This window comes from Haliotis rubra, unplaced genomic scaffold (assembly GCF_003918875.1).
Source record: "Haliotis rubra isolate DU_JTF1 unplaced genomic scaffold, ASM391887v1 Scf19, whole genome shotgun sequence".
Taxonomy (NCBI): Eukaryota; Metazoa; Mollusca; class Gastropoda; order Lepetellida; family Haliotidae; genus Haliotis; species Haliotis rubra.
The window spans coordinates 2,271,473-2,298,580 of record NW_025765891.1 but is presented as its reverse complement, the minus strand read 5'-3'; the positions used below and the strand labels follow the sequence as shown (position 1 = coordinate 2,298,580).

At 39.7% G+C, this 27,108-nt stretch overlaps 1 protein-coding gene across 12 annotated transcripts in view; it reads right to left on the bottom strand.

Moving 5' to 3' along the window:
* Positions 1–14,126: 14,126 nt before the first annotated feature.
* LOC124274358 (Kv channel-interacting protein 4-like) overlaps positions 14,127–27,108 on the bottom strand; it is a 462,530-nt gene continuing 449,548 nt past the window's right edge. For all 12 annotated transcript variants that reach the window (XM_046709723.1, XM_046709725.1, XM_046709730.1 and 9 more), the window contains 5 exons: positions 24,045–24,114; positions 21,841–21,911; positions 20,915–21,127; positions 20,289–20,351; positions 14,127–19,738 (listed from right to left, as the gene is read on the bottom strand). In XM_046709723.1, coding sequence (XP_046565679.1) covers positions 19,691–19,738; positions 20,289–20,351; positions 20,915–21,127; positions 21,841–21,911; positions 24,045–24,114 — 465 coding nt within the window. In that variant the 3' untranslated portion in view covers positions 14,127–19,690. The remainder of the gene's footprint in view (positions 19,739–20,288; positions 20,352–20,914; positions 21,128–21,840; positions 21,912–24,044; positions 24,115–27,108) is intronic.

The following is a 27,108-nucleotide window of genomic DNA, read 5'->3' as shown; positions in this document are numbered from 1 at the left end:
CAGGTCCAGACGCCATTTTCACCAGACCTGCAATTGGTGGAAAATCTCGCGAGACTTAGATTAGACAATAGGTGGAATTTGTCAACAGTCTGTGAGGGTGACCACAGCGCGACAATTACCTCGGTAGCGGGATATCAGCAGACGAGTTATTTGCTGTAAGCAGACGGGAGGGCATTACTGTTGGCATGTTGTTATTGTGGACCGCGGGAAGAGAACCAACTCTAATAGTCCACGTCTCATAAATACCTGAAGGAACATGTCCAGTCTTGTCACTGAAGAATCTCACATCAGCTTTCTAGCCGGTTTGATTTAGTAAATCATAAAAAACACGGCTGTACAGACAAACATTGTTTGTGGCGTTATGTAATTGGCCCTGGATGTCAGTTAAACTGCATTGACGTGGAAGAGGCCATATTTCCACCTGTGTTCGTGTTAATGACATCAGCATGAAGATGAAGTAGGGTTTAATTTCGCCTTGGGAAATCAATCGAGCTGACAACTTATTTAGACAATTATTATAATTTTGCCTTTCAGCTATTTGGTCGCAAGTGTGTGATTACACGTTATTTCTTTTTAACCCAGCGCATTTCACGACCGATTACAACAGTTTGGAAAATCTTAAATTGTACAGGATATAATAGGATAGCAATAGTGCAGCTAGAGCTGTCATTAAACCAGCATAAAGCGCTGCCCGATATCGCTCAACCAGATTCAGAGACAGACAAGTTAATGAAGTCAGCAGTGAAAGCGCATACACAGGTGGGCGATCATATACCCACGCCTCGACCACGGGAATGTAGGCTAATCCTATAACCCAACATTAATGGGGGTGGAATGGTGAACCCTGCAGTCACGTGACGGATGATGACTATCAGATATGACCCCTGGGAGATGCAACTCTCATCAAAATGTCGTCAAATCTCGGAGGAAAAAGCGTAGACGTAGTCGTATTTGGAATCATTCCTGTTAATGTCTGACTGTAATTATCTAAGCTTGAATTATTATTTTGATGATAGTATCAACGTTCGCGATTCTTATAGAGTTTTAACACCAAAGCGAATTACTAAAACTTTTATGAATGTGATATTTTACAGTGGCTCCACGTCTTTATGTATGCGTGGACATTGACCTCAACATGAAGGTACCGTTAAAAGGACAAGATTCACTCTCTTATAGTACCTGGACCACGTCATTCAATCCACACCAATATTGTGTATCGTGTGTCCCTTACTGTACCCCCAGAGTTGCTGCACATCGTGCTTGCAAATATTATATAAGCTAATTCTTTTAACCATGAACAGGAAATAGGTTGTAACGATTCCTCATCACGTCGAAAACCCGGGCTATAATAGACCATAAACACCCAAGACGTACTTACTCCTACAACTGTCAAAAACCTGGGTGTTGTCATGGATAGAACCATGTTAGGTAAACGTCAGGCACTCAACACAGCCAAAGCAGCAAACTTCCATATTGCTTACATCGGCAAACTCCGAAAGTACCTTGATAACGAAACCTGCAAAACTCTGATTCAGTCTCAAGTAACAAGCAGACTCGATTACTGTAACTCTCTAGTGTTTGGATCTGGCGTAATCTCTCACTTACAGAGAGTTCAGAACAAGGCTGCTCGTGTTGTCACCCGCGCCAGAAAGGATTGTCACATTACGCCAATTCTCAGAGATTTACACTGGTTGCCCATTAGACATCGGGTCAGTTTCAAGTTGCTCGTCTTGACGTACAATGCTCTCTATGTTGAGTCATCGCCTACTTATTTAAAGGACCTGCTATCGGTCTACCACCCATCTAGAACCTTACGTTCTGCCCAGAAGGAGAAACTGGTTGTTCCATCAACATCAACAAAGGCTGGAGATCGAGCCTTCTCCCGCCCTGTGGAACGCGGTCCCCCTTGACATCAGGAACAGTGACTCTCTCTCAACTTTTAAGAGAAAACTCAAAACATTTCTTTTCTCATCTAGGTATTGAACTGTAATAAAGTGACTTCTAACGTGTAAAACACCATTGAGCAGCTGCATATAGCTGGAAACAGGGACTATACAAAGTAATTATTATTATTATTACTCCACACTTACCCATTGAATAACTCCACTCAACTAGCCAGCTACTACTTCATAAACCATCCGATATTAGCAGCAGATGTCTATGTTGATGATTATCCTTAATAGAGACCTAGTAAACAGACACATATTTGCCAGAAGTGGCAGTTTAGATGTTGGGAACAAACTTTATGGATAACAGCTCCTATATTTCGTGAGTGCGACGTTTCGATACCGATTCTTGTACCCTTCTACATGCCTGCTTACAACGGTACAAGAATCGGTATCGAAACGTCGCACTCACGAAATAAAGAAGTTGTTAGCCATAAAGTTTGTTCAATAAGGTTCAGTTTAGTCTAGAGCTGATCTGGAGCTGTCAGAAGATAAGTTTTCAAAATTTAAAAGAATAAATCTAAATTTTGAATTAACGCCTTCAATAAACTTACAGCGTAGCATTAATTCAACCTTGCGTGAAGATAATGTATCATCTAGCTACTTGAGATCTCCGTAGTAGTCTACTGAGACTGTCAAAAGGAAGATCGGCGATTCTATGCCCCGGTCACGTCACTCCCAAACACATTAAAAGATAGCGCTTGTTATAATGCCAGGCGAAACAGGGACAGACTAGCGTGTGTACTGTGTGAGAATGATGATGATGATGATGATGATGATGATGATGATGATGATGTCAACGATGATTATGCGAAACAAAACTCGCAGAACAAGAGGATAGGAGCACACCTTTGGACAATACATGGTTTGAGGGGTGACAATTTGCTAAACTAGCAATTTTATATTGAAACGGTATTATGCATTTTCAGAGCTTCATAAATTCATTGAAACTTCTTTGTGACTTTGTTTGATAGTAAAAATTCAAAACGATATAATGAGAAGGATATAAACATAACCATTAATCTAATACCACGGTTTCTTTTCTGTGTGGAGCACATACTAAAGTTACAGACAGACAGGTTTATTTCACAAATGTGGCCATGAGGCCAATAGTACAAAATGACAACTTAGATTAAACTTTTTCAGAGCGCATGGACATGATTTTGTTTACAAAAATTGGTAGACGGAGTATTATATTATGATTCTTAGTATTTAGAAAATGTACAAATTTTTGTTTATTTGGGTTCATAATATAGATACTTGGTATGTAGTGAGTTGCATATAAAGGACATTCATTAACACATGATACTCATCTTCTGGTACGCTTTTACAATAATCGCACATAGCTACACTAATTAATGTCATTGTCTTTAGATCTTCTATACGAAACTATTTTCAAATTGGTGGAGCCGCATCTGAATTTTGTTAAGACTCTGCGCAGATGTAACGAAGAGAGTGCAATCAAATACAATTCTGGAACAATATCAGATTTAAAGGCAGAATACATATGTAATGATTTTGAGTTTCATATATCTTGTGTCCATTCTTGATAGTACATGTCTTTACAACGTTGTTTGAAAAGATTTAAAAACAATTCCCAGTTTCCAACATTTTGATATATCCATACATAAGCAAAGCCATGTTGAAATAATATTGATCGTACTGCCGAAGCCCAGTTAATATCTCCATTGTCGTCTAAACGTTTCAACATATCATACGAGCGACGTGAGTAACGTGTGTCTGGTTGCCGAAGCAGACGTATCCAGAACGAAACAACTCGTGACATATAATTTACATGTAAGGGATATCTCCCACATTCGGCTAAAACTGCCTTGTTCGGTGTGCGATAGCCAACGTTTAGAACGTTTTCACAAAATTTGGAAGGTCGCTTCTTCTATTCCATGGCGGATAACAGTTCCCCAAATGTCTGCTCAATATAATAATATAGGTTGGATTTGACAGTCAAAGATTTTGAAAAATATATCGAACAGAATTGTTTTATATCTGTACATGAATTTGTTAATAGGAAATAAGGCTTTCTCTGCTTGCTTACACAAAACACCACAAGCTTTTGTGAATACATTTCCACAGGATAACGTTAATCCCAGATACTTGTAATGAGAGACAGTTTCTAGTTTCTCTGTTCCAATAGACCATTTTTCTCTTTCTGCTATTCTACCACCTTTTTTAAAACTATAACCTTTGTCTTATTTGTATTAATTGACAATCCCCATTTCGTACAGTACTGTTCTAAGATATCAATCTTTTTCTGTAGGTTTACAATGCTGTCTCCAAATATAGCGACATCATCCGCAAACAGAAGAATTGACAGTGCCTTTATAGTCTAATTCATCAATATACATAATAAATAGGACTGGAGATAAGATACAACCTTGTCGTACTCCAGTCACTGGGTTAAATGTTTCAGACATACTGTACTTCGTACACCTAACAGCTGCTTTTGTATGAGTATACATTGAAAGTAAAACAGTGCTAATTTTACCATGTAGGCCATTGTTGAGAAGTATATATAGGAGCTTGTTTCTGTCGACGGTATCGAAAGCTTGTTTAAAATCAACAAAAATACAGTAAAATTTTCCACGTTTTTTCCTTATGTACTTGTGGATAATCGAATTTAGAACAAATATTTGGTCAATAGTACTGTAGTCTTCTCTAAACCCTGCTTGCGACTCGGAGATGATATCCTGTGTTGAAGCCCAAAGTTTTATACGTGTATCTAAAATACTTGTGAATACTTTGCTAATAATGTCAAGTAGAGCAATACCCCTGTAGTTATTGGGATCCACTCTATCCCCAGCTTTATGTAACGGAACGATAACACCAAGGTTCCAAGAGTCTGGAAAATTACCAGTGTTGAGAATCTCGTTGAAAAGACGTGTATAGAGAGGTAATAGTATCAAACAAGTTTCCTTAATGGCCTCCGTCGGAATACCATCATCCCCAGGAGATTTACCATTTTTCAGATTCTTAACTGCATTCAAGATTTCATCATTTGAGATCTCGTCACCCGAGATATCGTCAAAGTCTCTACATTGTTCACAATTAACAACATCATGGTTTTCAAGAAATGTTCGTACATGTATATCAAACTGTGTGCAATCTGTTTGAGGGTCAAAGAAGTTACTAAAGTGTTTGTACTAAAGTTACACTTACATACTTAGAGTTACATTTAATATCAAACTGAACTTATCAGTCTTTTACACAGAGACCCGTGAAGATGTGAGTTTTGTACACGTTTTAAATCAGAAGGAAACGAGTTTTATGGATGTCAACTTCTTTATCATGAGGAACACATTTCGGAGCATATAGTTACTCCTTTATCAGGCGAATGAATGCTATGGGGCAGTTTTAAATTCGATTATATTTTAGATAATAGAACCATGAAAAGTATACTTTGACTACTGAAGAAGCGTCACCACAGATGTTTTTGTTTTGTACGATATCGTTTTTCATATGAAAATCAAACATATGAGAGTTAGTTTCCTTTGGTCCTCAGTTTAGCATCAAACCTACGTAAACAACCATCAAAGTATCTTGTAGAGACGGGAATGATTTCAATGATCTGAAATCTTTCAATAACCATCAAATAGCCAATTCCCTTCCACTGCATTACAAACCTGAAATAGAACTAGAGCAGACCAGTGAGGCTGCTTCATCTGTTCCATATTTAGGCCCATGCATTAAGATTCATAGTAACAAAACACTCTCCACAAGGCTCTATGACTCTGTGAAAGTGATCCGCAACCTTCTAATAGTCAACTTCCCCTTTATGTTAAGACGTATTCCAACAGCACCAACCTTCGGTATCTACATTTCACAACTTTTGAAGTATAATCGAACATGCTGAATCTACGAAGATTTCAAAGAGCTCCAAAACTGTTTGATCAGAGTTGCAACATTCAAAAGCCTCAGTAAAGATTTTGAAACGTTTTATGGAGGCTATTTCTAGTTTTCGTATCATTGACCATCCCCATTGTTTCTGCCTGGTTCCTGGCTTTGTTTTGTTCATGGGAACAGTACTAGTTGACTTGCCTTTGAATGTGTTTGTGACCCAGGCGACTGATGGCACAGGATACGCTTTACGCTAAGTGAACACCTAGTGTTATAACTATTTGGTAGTCGTTATAACCACGTGCAGTAGTAGAGAATTATTATGCTGATGGACATATGTTTTTTACAACCAAGACATGAAGTAAAAACTTCCAAACTTTCGAAGGACAAAGTTCAACGAAGCATTTTAAAGAGACTGTAGAACTGACTGACTGAGTTTGGTTTTACGCCGCTTTTAGCAACATTCCAGCAACATCACGGCGGGGGACACCAGAAATGGGCTTCACACATTGTACCCATGTGGGGATTCGAACCCGGGTCTTCGGCGTGACGAGCCAACGCTTTAACCATTAGGCTACCCCACCGCCCCTGAGACTGTAAAAGGACGTGTTTGTAAGTAAAACAATGTTTATGCAACCTGTGTTAGTGACGAAGGATTCCTCTGGGGATGGACAAGCTGACCCTTTTCGCGAACACCTGGTGTCATCACCGAGTTCAACTGACAGAGAGACACACACGATAAATTACTAGTATCCCCTTAAAGCTGAGTCGACAGGAAACAACAAGTACCATATTTCCAAGTATGACTGTAGCAGGGATCGAACCACGGACAGACACAGCGAGGGCGGTGCTTCATTATGGAAGAAGCACCATTTCATATGGAGAAGGATCTGACTGCTGTGGCGGCCATTGTGAAGTCAGAATAGAATAGATCATAAATGATATAATTGCTATGGACGACAATACAGCAAGCTAATAAGGTATGATGCTACAGTTACCTCCGACTAACCAAAACTCCTATCATTCTCAGTCATGACTCAGTCGACGATGCTCCTGAGTGACCGGACAGGAACGCCTTATCCAAATACACGTAATGCTAGAGTTTTTGTGTAAAAACATTAACATAACTGAACTAAATCCCTGGTGCATCATATCTCCGTTCTGTTCCCTTAAAGAACAAAAAAAACAAGCAATCAATGCACATTGTAACCAGACACTTGGGGCGACGACCGCGGGGCTTCTGTCTCAAAGAGTGTATGTTTTGTATGACAATAGCTTTCCCCACTTGAAGGGTATCACATAATGTAGGAGATAACAAGCATCGAGGTCTCTAACAAACTGCTCAGAACACGCCCACAGAGGAGGCTTTGGTGAGTGAGTGGGTGAAGTTTTAGGCCGCTTTGGACTATATCATGCAAACAAAATGGTGCATACAAGAAATGAGCCTCAGACTGCCACTATGTGGTGGGAAGACGAACTCGGGTCGTCTGCGTGACGAACGAAAGCTGGAGCCCCACCCCAACCACGGCCCCACCCCCACCGACCTGTTTCTTGCCAGTGCTTCTTATTCGAGTATACAGATTGAGCAGAACCCCCTTGGCGTCATGACTGCTGAGTCAGTTAGAGGGTGGAAGTTGCACTACGGTATAACCTTTCTATTGTGTCTTATGTATTTTCGAGTCTGGAGCAGACAAACCATTGGTTGATGTCATGAGCATCATATACGTCGTCGATAGCGACATAAATAAACACACATCCATAAACTTATGGCCTGGGCGAGCTGGGATTTTAATGTGAAACATAAGTTTTTTTGTAACCAAGAAAAATCTATTTTTAGATTTAGAAAGAAAATATTTAACAATAAAATACTATTTTTTAAGGGAATTTTGAAAGAAAATATTTAGTCTCATCGTTTTAATTAAGACATATCCGGTTTTAGACCTGTAGCGAAACATCCGATCTCTATACAATTACACCCCCCCAACCGCCATCCCCTCTATACAAACCCCAAACCCCTCCAAATACCAAGTGGTCGGTCCCTCGTGTAAGACATATCTAGCAGCAGATGGTGAGAGGTTGCTGTATCACCACTCCACTATTATAGTATATCAGGATATAAAAACGTGTCGGGCCGCTGTGTCTAATCAGAATACACGACCGGCGCCAGTTGCAGACGATGCAAGGTGCGTGTTTTTGTTGATTCAAAACATACGTGCCCTTGTTCAAATGAAGAGTTTTTATCAGGTCCCGATGATATTCTGTTAGTATGCTGTTTACTGTGGTAGATAGCCCTGACAGTTATTCAACAAGAGAAGGTCAAAGTCTCCATTAGTCGTTATTCTGGGTGTTGTGTGGGCGGGGTATGACTGACAAACTACTAGCCAAAGCTGCAGCATCTCTTGTATAAGGTTCCACGAGGGAAGAGCGATGAATGTCCCTTTAAAGACCGTTACGTATATTTATGGGCTAGGCTTAATACGCCGTTCCGCGGTATTCCACCGGCCGTAAATGTGATGTCTGCGTTTAAGGACTTGCTGGGGTGTTTTTTTCAACAACTCAGAAATTGCTATAGTATATTTTGGTATAGTGGAGATTTATCAGAACGTATACCGTGGAGATTATCGAGGATGATCTTGAGTATGGAAGGCAAATACCAACATTGCTCATAAATATGGGGCACACAGGTGACCAAGGTACCACATGCTATACTGACTAGAGACATATGAGGACGAGACACCCTACCGTGGACTTGGTAGAAGACACAACCGCCTCCGTGATGTAGTGGGTTAGACCGTCCGCCCGGAGAGCGGAAGGTCGCCTGTTCCATCCCCGGCCGCGTCATACCAAAAGACTGTGAAGATATGGTACTTGTTGGTCCCTGCCTGACGCTCGGCATTAATGGGTACAACATGGACTGGTCGGCTCGGAGTCAGTATAATGTGTCTGAGTGGGGTATTCATGCTTAACTGTGACATGGTATCTCAGCGAGCTAGCACTTTAAAACCAGCTGAAGTCTGGGCTAGTACAAGCAGCCACACATACACGCGCATGTACGTCGTCATACGAGCGATATTCTCAACTACGACGTTAAATCCCATTTCACCTCACATCGCCTCACCAGGTAGAAGACACACGTAGAGGTTTCTATCTCGTTTTAATGTGACTAAAGGGGAATGATGTGTACAAATAAACTGTCTAAGCTAGAGAAGAGCAAGTCTCATATATCCGCCGAAGTGTCATAAAAGAAAACTAGCTTTGAAAATTGTATGAATGGATAACTGAAAATCAGTGATGACACCAGGGGTCAGCGAAAGGAGCAAGCAAGCCTTCTCCCAACTCACACACTTTGCATGAAATAAAGCTTCTTGCTTGATGCCCCACGGCAGTACCCCGGCCGAGCATGCCACGACGTCCTGCAAGCCCCTGAAAAGTGCTATAGCCCGGAACAAATCAAACTTCTAGAAGAAGGAGGTGGAGTGGACTTCAAGGAGATGAGATGTTTCGAACAAACTTGAAACTTTGTGAAGCCATTATCATCCACTAAACATTTAAGGCTTTTTTACCATTGGAATTTGTAGTGAGCATCTAATACTTTACCCAACTAAATTAACATAAATCTACAATGATATGAACAAACTAATGTTTCCAAAAGAAGAAACAAGCCAGCCAATTTCAGCACCATCAGTCAACCAGCAGTGTAAGAGGCGATACAGAGCATGGCTATATCCACGGCAAAGGTCTCAAGGTCATGTACCATGTAGTCCATCACATAAAGTAGCCCCTGGATGAAGATCTCTAGGTCCCCTTCCCTGCAGCCGATTCCATGGGTTTATTTTCTCTTTGACCAGACATAGCGTAACTACAATAACACGCTTGTCCATTTGGCAAAAATTGCAGTTTTAACTTGCTCTATCTTGCTTCCCTAATTTCTCTTATACCTCAAGGTGATATCTCTTATATCACAAGGAGATATCTCCTGTGACATAAGGCGATATCTCTTATATCACAAGGTGATATATCTTATACCTCAAATCGATATCTCTTATATCACAAGGAGATATCTCCTGTAACATAAGGCGATATCTCTTATATCACAAGGTGATATATCTTATACCTCAAATCGATATCTCTTATATCACAAGGAGATATCTCCTATAACACAAGGCAATATCTCTTATATCACAAGAGGATATCTCTTATATCACAAAATAATATCTCTTATATCACAAGGTGATATTTCTTACATCCCAGTTACAAGAATGGTGACACTTTGCACGGAGAGTCCTCGCGACAACCTCCGTTTCTATTCGAAGCCATGTTGTTGCTATGGCAACCCTATGTTAAAAACCTATTTTTGTCATTGTTGCCCAATGTATGCAGACACTTAAGGAATTACGACGCAGCATACTGGGCAGTGGAGTCCATGGGGTCAAACAATGGCGTCAAAGATAAAACACGGTCTTTGTACCACGACATAAGCACAGCTGACTTTTAGTCAAGTGAGCTAAAACCACTGTCGGTCTTGGTGTAAGGCTGTTGGGGATTCTTGTAGCATACTCTCTGCTTGAAACTTTATATTCTCAACTACATTGAATCTTAATCAATAGCCAGATACATATCACTACTGTAAGTAGTCCATGCAGCAGTGAACACAAGCTAGATTAATTATTTTTATAATCATTTTTCTTAAGAAGCCATACAAGACCATACATACTAACACTAGAACGGTTAAGAGACCGAAACGTTGACCGTGTCAAACGCTCTGACTACATACGGCAGTAACATACACAATCACCGATATCATTTCAGTCGAAGTATAAATGCTGTATTGATCGCGAGAAGCCCAGGCACTCCACGATGCAGTCAGGGACGTTGTCGACGGCGTACCTACACCATCTACACGACTACAGCGTCACGTACACGACGATTCTAGCTCACATCGATCTGATAACAACATAGCCACTTCCGCCTCATCGAAAACAAACACATCTCTCCGGCTTCATTCTGTGTGTTTCCTTCATACAGGATAACGCTTGGCTGTCTTCGATTCCATAACACAATGAACGGGAATCCGCACCACATCGTCAAACAGTACGTGCCTCGTTCGAGTATTCTTGTTATATATTCAGAATGCTTCGATATGAACGTGATAACTGAAAATATTTGAGGAAATCGTACGTTGCGTTCATGTTTGACACGGCATATCGATTTTCTAGCCTGTCGCATACAAATATCAATAAAAAATGCTAAATTAATTTAAGACGGTTATTTAAAAGCTTGCGCTGTGTTGCCAACGTGTTGTGTTGTATTGGCAAGTAAATTAATGAGATCTGAGGTTACCAAGGTTAATTAACGGTAAGGTTATAGAGCACGCATAGCAGGAAAACACCTACACGCATGCAAGAAAACTATCTCACTTTTTTGGGGTTGGATTCAATTATAACAGCAAGTATTCTCCAGCTGTGTGACATGTTGTATGGCCGAAACCTTTTTTTGGTAAGCCAAGACCCTTTTGAAAGAACTGGCGCGATCTGGGACATGTTCCTGTTACAACTGGGTGTCTTTGGGTAGGGAAGGACTTAAACATTCTTGAATGCATTGGTGATAGATTAAACACTGACGAAGTCGACTGGCTGGTATTTTCTTGTCCGATCAGCTGATTAGCTGTGACAGTTGCAGAGAATCAGAATAGTTAGCGCGTGCCTCTGTGTCTGTGACAAGGGAAACAACGAGTCTAAATTAGTGCGACGAATGAAAACAGCCACGAAGCCAAGTTCAACATTTCCTGATAAGGCCGTGTTTTTTGTCCAAATACAACCCCCAATCTTGCTCTGATTAAACCAGTCGAGTTGTGTTTTCACCGACGAATAATTTCATGTTCCCAATCATGGCAATGGAACCGGACAAAACCCCGACTCCAATAAGTGACGTAAACAGTTCTACTTGAAAGGGATCCCAGTATCACAGCAACCCTCGCGGTCTTATATTTCAGTAAGTGGTGACGTAGACTTTCTACAGTTGTACATCTCCCATATCCTAACGCTGACCTACTGATGAGTTGAACAGCAAGACTGGCGTTGAGTGTTTCTGATATATTTGGTTGCATCAATCAAATTGGATAGTTAACCCCGGATAAGCTGAACACTTCCGATCTTCTCCATTTGCGACTACGCGCTTCTATATATGTATGGGTTTTGGTTTTGAGGACGTCGTTGGTTTTAGGGGTGCCGGGGAATGTTTGATTTTACCAAACCTTTGTGACGTGGTTCTGTGGTACAGATGTGTCATTCCATGCAAAGTGTATTATCTCACACATGGCGGCGCAAGATGGCGCAGTCTCCTAAAGTGCTGCAATTCTCGGTGGAGTTCTCCCCACGTGCATGCCACAAGCCTATGACTGAGGGTTCGAATCCCGATTTGCATGATTCTGTGAGTTTAAGCACATACCATGCCCGAGGGTGTGACCAGATTGGTACATGGCAGGGACATGCAGTCCTTGTGGCAGATACAAACATCACCTTGGTCCAGACATGGACAAAAATGGTCCCTGTAGATCATACTTAGTGTCAGAAAGAAGTTTCTAATGTGTCTGTCATCCATGTTTTCAAAGGATCTGTGGAAGTTTGAACTACAGGTAGACAACAAAGAGGAACTTAACTTTTGCAGGTGTATGTCAAGAAATGAATATACCACTGTACCCATGCTTTGTTATACTGGAGGTGTTATTCCATACCATGGACCATGGGATATAATGTCAACAGTAAAACTGCTTCACCCTGTCTTGAATGTTATTCTCGCGAACTACATTGCGTACTTCAAACCACTTGTTACTGCAGCCATAAATCTAGATAATACACAGCCAAGTGCCAAGTCGTGTGTGGTCCTGTGTGTAGAATCAGTTGAAGTTAAGCAAGGTCAAGCGGGGAGAGTCCTTGGATGCATGGCCGTTTGTGACAGCTTCACCCCTGAGAGTTTCTTGGACTTCAGTCCTGCCCTGGTGTCCCCCGCCGTGATATTGCTGCAATATTGCTAAAAGCGGCGTAAAACCATACTCACTCACTTACTCGTTTCAGTCCTGTCCCACAAGGAAGCACATATGATACATGTGGTCTCACCTTAGGCAAGAGAGTTTGTTCAAAATTGCCTCCTATGCACCCAGCACAAAATGAGTACCTGGTGAAATAAGTCATGTGACTATAACCTTCTAGCGCCTCACAGGCAGCTTGGGTTATCTGGGATAATGACAATCCGATTCTGATTACAGCGTCCAGTGAGCAACTAGTCAGATGGATGCTAGGCGCTATATAAATGAATTATTATTATTAGGCTGTAAAGTAGTACAGTCATACAAGTTGTGTTAGGTAACTGCCAGTAAGATATTGCTTCCTGTCACTGTAGTAAACAGGCTGAATGAGGTCCTGTAATACTAGCTAGGGTCCAGCTGGTTGAAACCGCTAATACATGTTACCTCTGTAGGTACTCAAGTCAAGAATATCCCTAAAGCTTGCTGTATGCACTGATGAAGGTGTGATGGAGTGTCTGTTATCCTACTGTACCTACTGTTATCCAGTGGTTTGCATCAATTATCCAGTATACCATATCCCTAAATTGTAATAATAATACCATGGGCCTATTATCCTCTGTAGCTTCATTTGGAAATGATGTATTTTCACCTGGAAAACACGCAGCCCTTGATTCCAAAGCCAAGAGGAAGATAGCCCTTTGTTTTCTACAAGACATTCTTACTGTATTTGAAACAACACAAAAGTTGAGTTGAGTAATATTGCTGCTTGTTACAGGTATGAAATAATGGTGTAATCTGATTGAACAGCTATATAGTTGACAGCCATACCAATAGAGTGAGTGAGTTCAGTTTTACACCACACTCAGCAATATTCCAGCTATATGGCAGCGGTCCGTAAATAATCGAGTCTGGACCAGACAATTCAGTGATCAACAGCATGAGCATCGATATGCGCAATTGGGAACCGATGACATGTGTCAACCGAGTCAGTGATCCCCTTAGTCGCCTCATACGACAACCATGGGTTACTGAAGATCAATATTCTAACGCGGACCTTCACGGTCCATACCAATAGAGATTCAACACACTAGATAATCAAGGTTGTGGTTTGCTGCATACAGATCAGAACCAGGTGATGTACAGACAACTGTGATATTGCCTGAAACTGAGACCTTAAACCAAAATACACCACTGAAGTTTTCTTAATAGAACACTTCTCATTCTTTAAGGTTTGTTGCAAATCTGAATCAAACTATTTGAAGCATCTTCAGAAATATTCTTCCAAAAAATAACATAAACCACAGTTCAATGTGTAAAATTCAACATTTTATTTGTTTAATTTAATATCTTGACAAATCAATGGAAAAATGTCAAAATATTTGAAGCTAGGGTGGAGAAGTGATGTTAGTGCATAGTGAGGTCTGAGGCATCCACATTGAGCGGAACTCAACCTGCTGGAGTGATGGAGTGGAATCAGGGATCCAAGCAGTGGGAAGATATTTACTGGAGAGCTTGGAAGCCATCTGTAAGTCACTGTGGAGATTGAAAAGCAGTACTCGTAGTGAAAGCATACAGGAAAAAGTACTATCCAATAACACTGATCTGATATTAACTAAACGGGAATTGAAAAGACAAGAGTCAATATTAGACAATTAGAGACAGAATCTTTCTCAATCCTTGTCAATATTTGCATCATTGTACAAGAAAGTCTCCCCATGATTTCTCTTGATAAGTTAAGACAGGGATTTGAATGGAGTGATGAATTGGTCCTGGAGCACATCACATTGGTTCAAAATTACTGCTAGTCAGTGACCTTCACCTACAAACAGGAGCAAGAAAAGCTGGCCCAAAGATTTTTTGGAAGATGGCGACAGATATGTGAAAGGAAAATACAACCCTCTTAACCAAAATATAAATATAAATTGTGAGAAATGGGTACAAGTAAGAACTATACTTCAGTTATACAAGTCAAAATTTAGAAAAGGAGGAAAGGCCAAAGTGAATAAGATCTTAGAAACATACAGGCATTGGTTTATGTCTGACAGATCACAGATCATAAACAGATAGAAGCTGATCTTCAAACCCAGGATCTGCAGATTTTGGCATGGCTAAGGGATGCATCTCTACACAGTGTGCTGCTTCTGACCTCCCCTGCCCCACAACAAGAAAACACAAAGCAAACATCCACAACAGAGGAGACAGAATGTAACATGTCTGATTCAGGCATATGCTGCTGTAAGAATAAATAGCAAACAGGAAACAGAAAATAAGACTTTCAAATTTTGCTCTGTGAGTGTGCTCTAGTCCTGAAAAACTGTAGGTACTGTCTCCTGATGAAGTTTTCACAGTTTTCAAACTAAGAAAGCTCTGTGAAGAATACTGAGCATTAAAGACACTAAATGCATTATGGCACTGCTTATGGTATATAGATGTTATGCCATAGGATCTATAGAGTATTAACTGGGTAGTATTAATGTTATACCATGACATCTATAGAGCATTGCCTATGGCAAACTTATGCCATAGGATCTGAGCACTGCATGATATATAATCCTTTTAGCATAGGATCTACAGAGCCTTCAATGGGGATCACCAAGTATGTAGATGTCCATGAATAGCACTGAGTATAGGAAATGATGCATTTACAGCATAGAGTCTATGAGAGATACAGCCAAATAGTATAGAATACAGACTCACTAAGTGAGATGCACTGTACAGAATTGAAACCATGCCTTCCAGCACAGAGCATGAACTACATACTTCATATAATAGAATACAGAATAGAGAGCACAGCATTGACCTTCTGAAGAGCACAGAGCATAGGGCTTTGAGAACAAGACACAATGCATGTTCAGCATTAAGGTTATATAGAGTGTTCAGTCATATTAGAGAGCACAGAGCAGAGGGCATTGAGCAGTGTATAGACAGTAGAGCACAGAAAATATATACAATGAATGTTACTATGGTGATAAAGGGCAGTTTGTGAAGGAAGGATATATTGGAGACACGGTGGTGCACGGAACGTCGTGTAAACGTGAGTTTATATAAATGTGGTAAAATACACCATTAGCATTATGTTACAGCAAGTGATGACTAGATCATTATGAAGTTAGAAAAAGTTGAAATCTAAAACCTTGGAACTTGGTACTGTTGATGTTCCAAGATACATAATATACTGTGGTGGTCACGGGTATGGGCAATATACACAATGGGACTGTACTGCTCACAGTGTTTAACAAGGGCAGCTTCGATGTCAAAGGAGAAATACCAGATCCATAAAAGCTCTTAGAAATATTCACAAATCTGAATGTGTTAACCTCAAACTATTAAATAGATCTATATGTCAAGACATTTTCATGGGAAGTTTGAAAATGTTACAGTACCTTCAAAGTCCACTCTGACAATACACCTTCTCCACATAAACCAACAAAAATAAACACCATGCCACCACAACTACAGTCTACATTACTCAGTGGATCTCAGGAAATAGGATGATTATATCCCCTGAACGACATAGTAACTCTGGTCACTGAATCACTTGGTTTACAGTTCTCATACAAAACAAGCAATGCAATGGTTGTGAAATTAGGAACTTGTAACATTTCGAGTGTGGGTCTAAATCAAAGGTTTCTGTTCTTCCAATACTGTCACAGTTTGTATAGGGGTGAAACGGTACGCTCCTACCATGATACGGTACGTATTGCTGTACAAGGCCTTCGGTTCAGTCCATTTCGGTTCGGTATATGAGATATGATCATAGTGCAGAGAACTGACAAGAGCCAAACCTAGACCGATTTTGACAAAATGGTTCGATTGCTAGACATTTTAAAAAAAGTTTAAAAAGGTTAACGAAATGATGGTACGAAAACCAAAAATACCGAACTTTTGGATTGCATTACAGTATATTGAACCAAAGGCAAAATACCTTGGTTCTACTAATACCGGGGTATATCGTTTCACCCCTAAGTTTGTACATTTTCTGTTCATAACGAAAATCTGTTTACATATCCATCTAGAAGAGAAAAAAAGACACTTATTCAGCAAATAATTTGATCATTGTGGTAAGATCTGTAAACCAAGTAATTAATAAGGAATATTTCTCCACAGCTACAATCTGCAATAATTCAGACCATACTCTGGACAATCTCGGCTATCACAGACAATGACTGATCTATTGTACGAACCATAGTAATGATAAACATACTAATACTCTTTATTTGATCCACTTCACTGACACAATCTCCTCCTGCATTACTTGAGCAACCTCCTATGACAAACATCTAACTATCCAGCTGTTTAAAGGAAAATACCATATTGAGCTGCAGCGAGAGCAGTGAATTGGTTTATCTGAAAAAAATATTTTCTTCTTAATCAACTTCATTTTTATTAAATTGAACTTAATACCAACATTTTTTAAGCATTAACATCATTATATATTAACACACATTAACCATACTTCAACTCTTCATATCATTAAATCTTAGAATTTGACATAAATTTGAGAAACATACATTCTATCGTTTGTGTCTAACACATATTTGTAGATTTATATACAGTGTGTCAAAGCTATCAGAGAGGCATGTTTGTCATCAAGAGATTGAACACTCTCATATTTCTGAAATACAGTTCACTGGCACCTGAGTTAATGATCATAGAAGCAGCAGATAACTGGGTACCCGGTAGTCCTAGAGGATTCAGGGTGTCTGGAGCAGCCACTGCCATTAGGGAAACGTGGTGGGAATGTCAGTAAGGTATGACAAACTGGTCTCTACAAACTCTGCAAATGGTTAATATCGTCCAGTAAAACCTTTTCTTATACACCATTAACTCATATAAACTCTGCAACATACTTAAACTCTAAAATATATTTTAAAAATACTCTGATAGACACACATATTGACATAACATTTTGTCATTAGTTTAGCGTTTATACATCTCTGTGCATTAACAATAAACTCACATTTTCATGCTTCATACTGCATCAGATTCAGAAATATCTTTAGTTTCCACAGGTTTTGTAAAACAATTTACACGAGGGCAAGAAATCCATCCTTGTCTGCATGGAGAGGGATTTTCTGGCTGTGATGTGACAGGAAGTGATATAGACAATGGAATCAGTTCCATTTATCAGTATTTTACAAGCCAAATGGGCATGCTTACCCTTATTGCAAATAAATGCTATTTTGCATTTTACACCAAAAATGTTTCACGTATGTATGTTGATCAAAGGATCTTTTCAAATATAAACATACATAACAGGACAATGTTTACTGAGAAACTGTACCCTCACTTGTTTCTGATGTAATCTATTCATATTGGAATAGTAAACTTAACAACATCTTTAATTTTCTTCAGTTTGCAGACAATTGTCTCTGAAGAACTAGAAGACTTAACTTTTAATCTTCTCAAGATTCATTTCAACAAGAAATACCAACACTTTCCGTTTCGCTATGGATATTACAAGTCTTAACCATACTGTAAGATTACACAAAGATCATATGTGGGATTTCCATTTGGTACTATCTGCTAGTCTGGTCCCCATGACGACAGGAACAACATGGCTGCTGGCAAGTGACAGACTACAGAGGACAACAGAGTAAGGGCATATTGTGCTGTGATGAGTTGTCAGATTACATATGACATACACTGGTATCAGAGAGTAGTTCTCCAATATCCATACTGTTAATTAATAACTTGTACAAGGTAAAAAAGTGTACATATATGTATCCCATTCAGTTTGAAACACACACAAGTCATCCCCCCCAACAATAATGTCAAAACCTCAACATGGACTGAATGTCTCTGAGAGAAGCACTGGCAGTAAAGATCTTTTGAACCAGTCTGAAATCGTTCCTTAACACGCACAAACCTCCTGGACAGCGTTCCAGGCGTGACCAGTTCTTGTCACTGAACTTACTGCTACACTGTTATGTTTGTTTAAGGGGCTGGTCAGCTCCTCTCTTGGAATGAGTCATGAGTGGCTATACTACATCAGGAACAGACATCCATCAGAGCAGACGCCAATCACAGCAGATGTCTGTTGGAGCAGACGTCATTCACAGCAGATGTCTGTTGGAGCAGACGTCATTCACAGCAGATGTCTGTTGGAGCAGACGCTATCACAGCAGATGTCTGTTGGAGCAGACGTCATTCACAGCAGATGTCTATTGGAGCAGACGCAATCACAGCAGACATCTGTTGATGCAGACACCAGAGGTAGTCTTGCTGGTGGATCTGTTTTTCAGGAAATCTTTATCACATTCAACTGGGTAACAACAACACATCCACCATAATTAATATTCACCAGCTCCTGGAATATATTGATTCATCAATCTTGTATTCCACTTCTGAATCTCCTTGCCTCATGTCCCATGATGCTGTTTCCTTCGCCTGTATCCTGCACCTACTCCTGAATACAACTGGATGAGATCTGCAGACGCTAATCAAAGATACACTAGTCATCAGATGGCCATTAGTATGTAAGGTAAATCCATGCGAGTGCAGAATAAAAGGTTGGATCCAAATGACGAACGACCACATTATGGACCATCCATAAGAATGTAAAATGATAAATATACTGGAGTCTACTATTGTCTGCTCAACATTCCCTGCAGGGAGTACAAGGGAACCTCCTCTCCTGGGAATCAGACGGGGGATAGTCCTTAACGGGGACAAAGGGCCAGCTTTGAGCATGATGGTGGGGGTGTTGCAGCCCCTACAAGGGGTATCGGTGGCAACAGTGGAAGTGGGGCTACAGGTCTATGTACAGGAGGTCCATGGTATCAAGTCGTAGCTTCTCCTCAATAGCCAGACGTTGCTCAAACAACTTGCTGCCACTTCCACCACCATTAGGACTGTTCGGTAATTGTCAAAGAACTGTGTCAAATATTGCCATTCCTTTCGTTATGTTCTCGTCCTGAAAAATGGAGTAGATGCAAATTGAAATTTTCTGTTTGTCAAGTGGCATTGATTTCTACAAGGTTACATTCATCAGTACATGAGTACCTTACCATATAATACAAGCTCAAACCACATTGAATTCATATTTACATTCATGTGATTTAAATATGGCAATAACTGAGTTAGTGTCTAGAACTAGTGTAGTTTGATAAACAAGATCATTATGACATCACTGAGTAGACCATTTTTGTCTTTAAAATGTTATTACAACATAAAAAATACAAAATTGGTCATTGGACACATGTGGGGCTGATGTTTCACATGAATTAAAAGAGGATAACAATATTTGAGTCCAAATTTATAACTAGTGTAGCTGGAGGAGCTAAATTAAATTCCATACGTAACAAATTCATCATATTGAATTTTGGTAATGTATATGTTACTCCCAATCTGTACAACGCTGCATGCATTGGGCAGGCTGTTTGCCCATCACATTGATCACACAGGTCCTGAATGCAGTAGAAGAGTGCATGTCACCACTGCCTGTTACACACTGATAGGCTTACCCTTCGACAAGTATCCATAAACTCTTCTAAGGATATAACACCGTCTCGGTTCATGTCCATTTTCTGAAACAAAGTAAGAAAAGTAAGCATTGATCAATCGATACACTGTAAAGACTGACCAGCTCCTGATGCCACATACTGACAGCTTTCAGTGGTTGAACAGGCAGGGAAACCAGTGGTCAACAGTATGAGCAAAGATTTGTGAGAGTAGGGGCTGTTGGTGGTGCGATATGTCCACCATGTTGAGAACCATAAGATAGTGATGATACAAGGTGTTCACAAAATGTGAGCTTGTCTGTTCCATCAATGACACCCATCACAAACCCATAGAAAGGCAAGTGAGTGAGTGAATGAGTATGGTTTTATGCCGCTTTTAGCATTATTCCAACAATATTACGACGGGGAACACCAGAAATGGGCTTCACATGTTGTACCCATGTGGGGAATCGAACCCGGTCCTTTGGGATGACAAACGAACACCTTAACCACTGGGCTGCCCCACCGCCCCACATAGGCAAGTAAATTGTTATAAATAGTCCAAATAGAACACTGCATTGGACATTATTTTTATCACAGATGTGACAGCAACTAACATCGAGACATGAAACAAGTGAATTCGCTCCTACCTGGAATACCCGTTCTACATGTTCCTTGGCTGATGTTTCATCCACAACTGGTTCCGTGTACCGCCCCATCATTTCGTAGATGGCGGACACAATGTCTAACATTTCGTCTTTCGTGATAATGCCATCGCCATTAATGTCGTACAGATTGAAGGCCCACTGTAACCGCTCTTGCAGGGTGCCTCTTGACAACACTGAGAGACCCATCACAAACTCCTAGTAAACAACAAAAATACATTAGAAGTATTTGGTTTGATAACAAGGATTACACATCCATCAGCGTATATTTCATTCATGTAACAATAACAAACATTAAAAATTCTAGCGACATATATATTACCAGTGTATGAAATAAGGCCCGTCCGACCGCCCGAGGCGGGCTAGATTTCTGCCGGACGGTCAGATGTTACAGCTTGCCAGCCTGATGGACGGATGAACACAATATATTCAGATAACGTGTCCACTGGCACGTCTATTTAGTATTTAAGAAGGACTGGTTAAATCTCTTCTGGGCTGGTAGGTTTTTGAAGTTACCAGCCCAGATGTCTGGCTGGGTTTTTGGCTTATTTCATACACTGATATTACCAAAACCTCTCAAAACTAGATCAAAATGAAAAAAGGATGTAAGTGTCTTACTGTCATCCCACCCTAACTAAACCCCTAGTCTGTTAAAAATGATTGTTCCCTGAGAGTGGTGTAACACTATAGTCACAACAGAAAAACATGCAGTATGCAGTGAGTTCTGAATGCAGCCTTGTACAGTAATTCCCTTATATTGTGCTGAGTCAGCATCTGGTGGGAGGTAAGCCCATTGGGCTGCATGTCTGAGGATAACCCTTTGGAGAAACCTAAAAGCATAGGTGATGACACAACTCTGAAATGCCTAAGATGCATGGACCACACTGTACCAAATGAAGGAAGGAACTCACCTCGAAGCTGATTGAGCCATTGTTGTCATGGTCAAATGTTTTGAAGACATAATGGGCATAATCACTGGAGTCTGCAAAGGAGATAGAAAATATAAGATATCAAACTCATAACATGTTCCAGTCATGTTTTGGAAAATGGTAGTCTGTCTCACCCTATGTGAACCGCTTTATTTTCCCTTTTGCTTGCCCCTTCTCCAATGCTAAAGCCCTAAATGCAGCAAGTCTAGATTTTCTCAGGTTATCTCCCTTCTTACTGGGGCTCCTCTTCAAATTAAAAGGAATGTTTTGTTCTATTATTATGTGTATGCAGAGTCTAAGCATTAGACTAGCAAAATAGGATGCTATATTTACTGCCAACTGAAAAATCAGACATGTTTCACTTAGTTTTCAACATTGGATATGAGCAATAACTCAAAAGAAAGAAATGGACACCCACATTTTTCTGACAACATGTCACGACAAGACAGATCCATTTTAGTCACGTGAAAAAATCAGGTGTTCTTTAACTTCTTTGGGTAGTGTACAGTATCTGACCAACTTTCTTTCCTTTGGTTATGGGGGCGATGGGGTAGCCTAGTGGTTAAAGCGTTCGCTCATCATGCTGAAGACCCGGGTTCGATTCCCCACATGGGTACAATGTGTGAAGCCCATTTCTGGCGTCCCCTGCTGTGATATTGCTCGAATATTGCTAAAAGCGGCGTAAAACTAAATTCACTCACTCACTCACTCCTCCCTTGGTTATGCCATTTGTCTCTCTGTTTCTAAATCTCAAGCTTTGTGTTATATTTTTAACAAATACAAACAGACAATGCAGCTGCTTCAGATGTACTACTTCCTAGTCGGACTGAAGCCCCCAACACTGCATCTCCAGCAGCAGGTAAAACTATTTCCTGGATGGTTTGCTTTGATCTCATCAGTGAAGGCAAACTTGTCAAATAGATCAAGTTCAAAATGGGAAACATTTTTGCATTCTGGTCCAGAAGAAGTCACGTTTATTTAGTTATTTAGATAGAGTGTTTTTCCTTTCATTTAAAAAACACAAGGGTTATGATTTTGGAATTCAGCATTCACTAAAGCAACCTCTAGATGCCATTGAAAGAAGAAATATGTTTGAAGGTCTTAATTTACTGTATTTTTGTAAGTATATATTTCAAAATCATTATAAACAAACATGACAGTATCTGGAAATGTGCTTCAAATAAGCCCGTCTATCACAATATAAACCACACACTATACCAAACACGACATTTATTTCCTATGTTTACAACATCCAACAACATATTCTAGCAAGAAACTGGACTTGGCACCTTTCCAAAGCAATTGTATGAAAATCAGAAGAGCATTTTTCCCTTCAAGTTTACACAAAGTTTACTTTATCCACAAGTTTGGTGGGTTTTATATGTGGGCTGGAAAATCTGGTGTATTAAGCTTCTTAAAACAGGAAAATCTTAAACAAACCATGTAGAATGAGTGCGTAAATATCAGCTTTAACAAGTCTTACACAGGCTCACGGGTTGGGAGGTACAGAAATAATGAGGTGATTTCACAGGGACAGTTTACCCCCGACTTGCCGCCATGTTGAAGGCAGCCAGGCCATCGATAACAACAAAACCCCTATGAGCTACCATCCCAAAGTCATTTCCGTCGGGCCATGTCAAACCATTTCTCATCCCATCTATATCAAAGGTGCATGCTATCTCCATGCCACAACACATAATTAATTGCCCCTGTAGGAGAGAAGGAAATCAATCAAAAGTTTAATCCCTTTCAAATTTTATGCCAATTTAAAAAAATCAAACTTGGTTTTAAAACAAGAATGAGGTCACCTTAAGCAGGATGGTGTTAAGATGGAGAACCAAAGATGATTGGGTACAGGAAGTGGAGGATGTTTGGGACAAAGTCATGTTCAACTTGATGATGATGAATGCAGCAGTCACATGAACATTAAGCTGATTCAATGATACACTGAATGTGGATTTACACGGACAAGGCAACAAAGAGCACAGAGATATGACAAAAGTTAACAACATCCCATGATTAACCAACAATTCAAAATAACTTGAATGCAACATTAAACACATTTTCATCCATTAAACAAAGAGCACACTTAAAATGAAGACTTAAATTTTTCAATTCTATTTGGGATCATATTGATTTTAGATCGTGTCAAGAAATAATTGATTATGCGAGCATGTCATACTGACCTCCCTGAGGGAAGAACTGAGCATATATCTCCTTGAACGTCTCCTCATTGACAATCCCTGTGGGACATTCCTGAAATACAAAAACAGAACGTTTAGTGCATTTACATAGTTTCGGGGGTCATACAGGGCGGGCGAGCGAGTGAGTGAGTGAGTGAGTGAGTGGGTGGGTGAGTGAGTGAGAGCCCTAGCCACCAATTAAGGTTTTAGGACAGGTTGCTCACAAATCTCAAAACCCAGAATCAAGTACCCAATTTCAATGGTAATATGTCACAAAATAAATATTTTGTCCTATATTTCTACAATCATCTAAGCAAATGCTATACAGAATACTCCTCCAAGACTGCACCATGCATGAATTACCTCCCCTGGTCAGGTATTGGAGTCCTTGGCATTGGACTTGCTTCCATCAAAACCTGACCTGTGGTTTTATGCAAAGCTAAGCAATAAGTAATATCACTTAAGGACAATAACTGACTATGTGATAGACTTGATGTCAAAGTGTTGCATCGTTACACTAAAAGTGATTTGATTCTTCATGGTTATGTGTGAATCCAGTTCTTGGTGTCCATGGTCATGGGGATTACCAAACCATATTTACATATTTATGAACAAACATTTAAGCTATCATCTGACCAGAAGTCGTGGTATGACTGGAACACCCAGATTACCCACCGAATCTACATAAGACATGCAGTTCGGTTCAGCTTTCACACCTTGTCCCTTCCCCCTGTAACATCTCTGGGTGCGGTAGGGTAGCCCAGTGGTTAAAGCATCCGCTCATCACGCTGAAGGCCCAGGTTTGATTCCTCACATGGGTACAACGTAAGTTAAAGAGCATGCTATATTTTTCAAAGAATTCTGAGAGATTATTGTTAGTAAAAGGAAATAGAGAATAAAATAGACAAGGTGATTCAAATGATACCTCAAAGTGAAACACCCCTTCCCTATTGACCAACTTCAAAGGTGTTTTATATTTTATTACTGAAATTAGTTTACTAAAAGGTTGGATACAAACTGGTCTAAAAACTATTTTATTCATCATTTTTTTATATGTTTGGTTGGCAGATCTCCAAAACCATGTTATTAAGAAAAGTCCCAACTTAATACTCTTCTGTACACTGAGCGAGTACGACCTGATCAAGCAGTGCTAATCGAGACTACTTAATGGTGATTATCAATCTTCAGAATACATCCTGTGTGTTTAATGTACTACTTAAAAGATCTCTACTATTTGAGCTGAAGTCTCAGTATTCAATCTGACATACTTCAAACATGTTGAAATGTACTAGGACAAAATATATCAAATATGAAACTTCCATCAACTAATAATGATGATGACAGAGCTCTAAGTGCAAACATCTACTTGGTATTCATGACCACCGAGTGATGAAGACTTCACTGTGGACTCCATTACCCTGAGCTCTGTCCAAGAACTGCTTCAAAGACTCAATGAGCCAACTTAAGCAACTTTCTTTACTAATCGACAAGAGAACCAGTTGCTCATCCTCACTTGAAAACACTGGAGAGCCATGGTTACCTTTTCAGAGAAGCAATTAATCTGCAAACTGAATAAAACAGCGTCATCAGAGGTTCAACTCAATTACTGTCCCAATCCGCCCCAGAAACAAGTCACACAGAAGAGAAAATTGTAAACTTTTTTGCAATTGGAAACTGCAAAAGACTTGTCCTGTTTAAATGCATTGGCCATAATTGTGGCCAGAAGCAGGGCCAGTGTGTAGGAATTTCCTTGCATGTGAAACGATGTAGAAAGTCCATAATTACTGATCAATAATTGTTCCCAAAGTGTGAAAGGGCCGAACCCACTTCCTTCATCCTGGTCTAACAAGCAAGCAGCATTTGCCCAGGATTGTCCGGGAAGAGTGTTCAAGCATTACAGCATTCACAACTCTCATTATATGAAACGAAAAAAGAAGAAGAATGAAAATCAAACTCCAACAGTGATTAATTGTTTTCTCCAAGTTCTCCCATATTGGTTTTATTCAAATACAGTGTTTGCCAGTGTCTCGGTCATGTTTTTGTTGCTAGTCTTCTGCCAGTGAAAATATTTTTCTTTCATCTACCTATGAATAGCCACAGAAATTGTCAAATGCTTGTACCAACTGGAAAAACAAACATATTAATTGGTATTTTAATAAGAGCATGTTCTGTGTTAAGAAGCATCATGACATTACAAGTTATGTAACAATCTTTGGTGAAGGGATGTTTAAATCAGTTCCGTTCCTTGCACAACTGTTAGATAACCATCTCCATAATAGAACACTGTGTATGATTATGAACAGTTTCTTGGTCAAAGGGGAACTTTCTGAGTTGCCTGTGTATTCAGTTTATGAATTGTGCTGTAAAATATTTTCAAATAAAAGTTACAGCCTAATAGTGCGCTTTAGAAAGGCAAAAATGTTATAAGCTCTTGAAAATGAGCACTAAATATGAATATTCATATTACCATGGGAACCAACACCTACTGAATATGGCAGAAGCAAAGCTAATTCGTTATGTCCCTCTATCGAACTTTTCGAAATGCTATGCATTCTATATTTTTATTCAAATAAAAACATGCATGTTGTTCAATCACTGTCAGTGTGCTTCAGGAAATATTACCATTTGTCCCTAGTTCTTGTAACTAAAGTATTCAACTGAACTCATGAGAGAGATGATGCATTATGCATAAAGTGCAAGAAGTCTCCACCGAACATCTATTTTATACATTCATGCATTTGAGGCGAATATTACTGAAGAACTTTCGGATATTTTTCTTTTAAACAATTCCAGTAATACATGAAAAGCCATTCTTGAGATTGATCCTTTATCAAAATGTCATGAATCTGAAGAACATATTCTGCATGAATATTTCAAAATTGCGTAAAATTTGAATGAAGGAATATTTTTAGTATTGCTTCAAAAATGTCAGATGAAAATGTGGGAAATATTCATGGCAGATAATAAAGGTCCCTCAAACAAACAAAGATGATGTGAATGTTTCATGTGCTATGTTTGAAACATGTGACCTTTGTATGTTTATAGCGTCTGGAAGATGACAGTCATA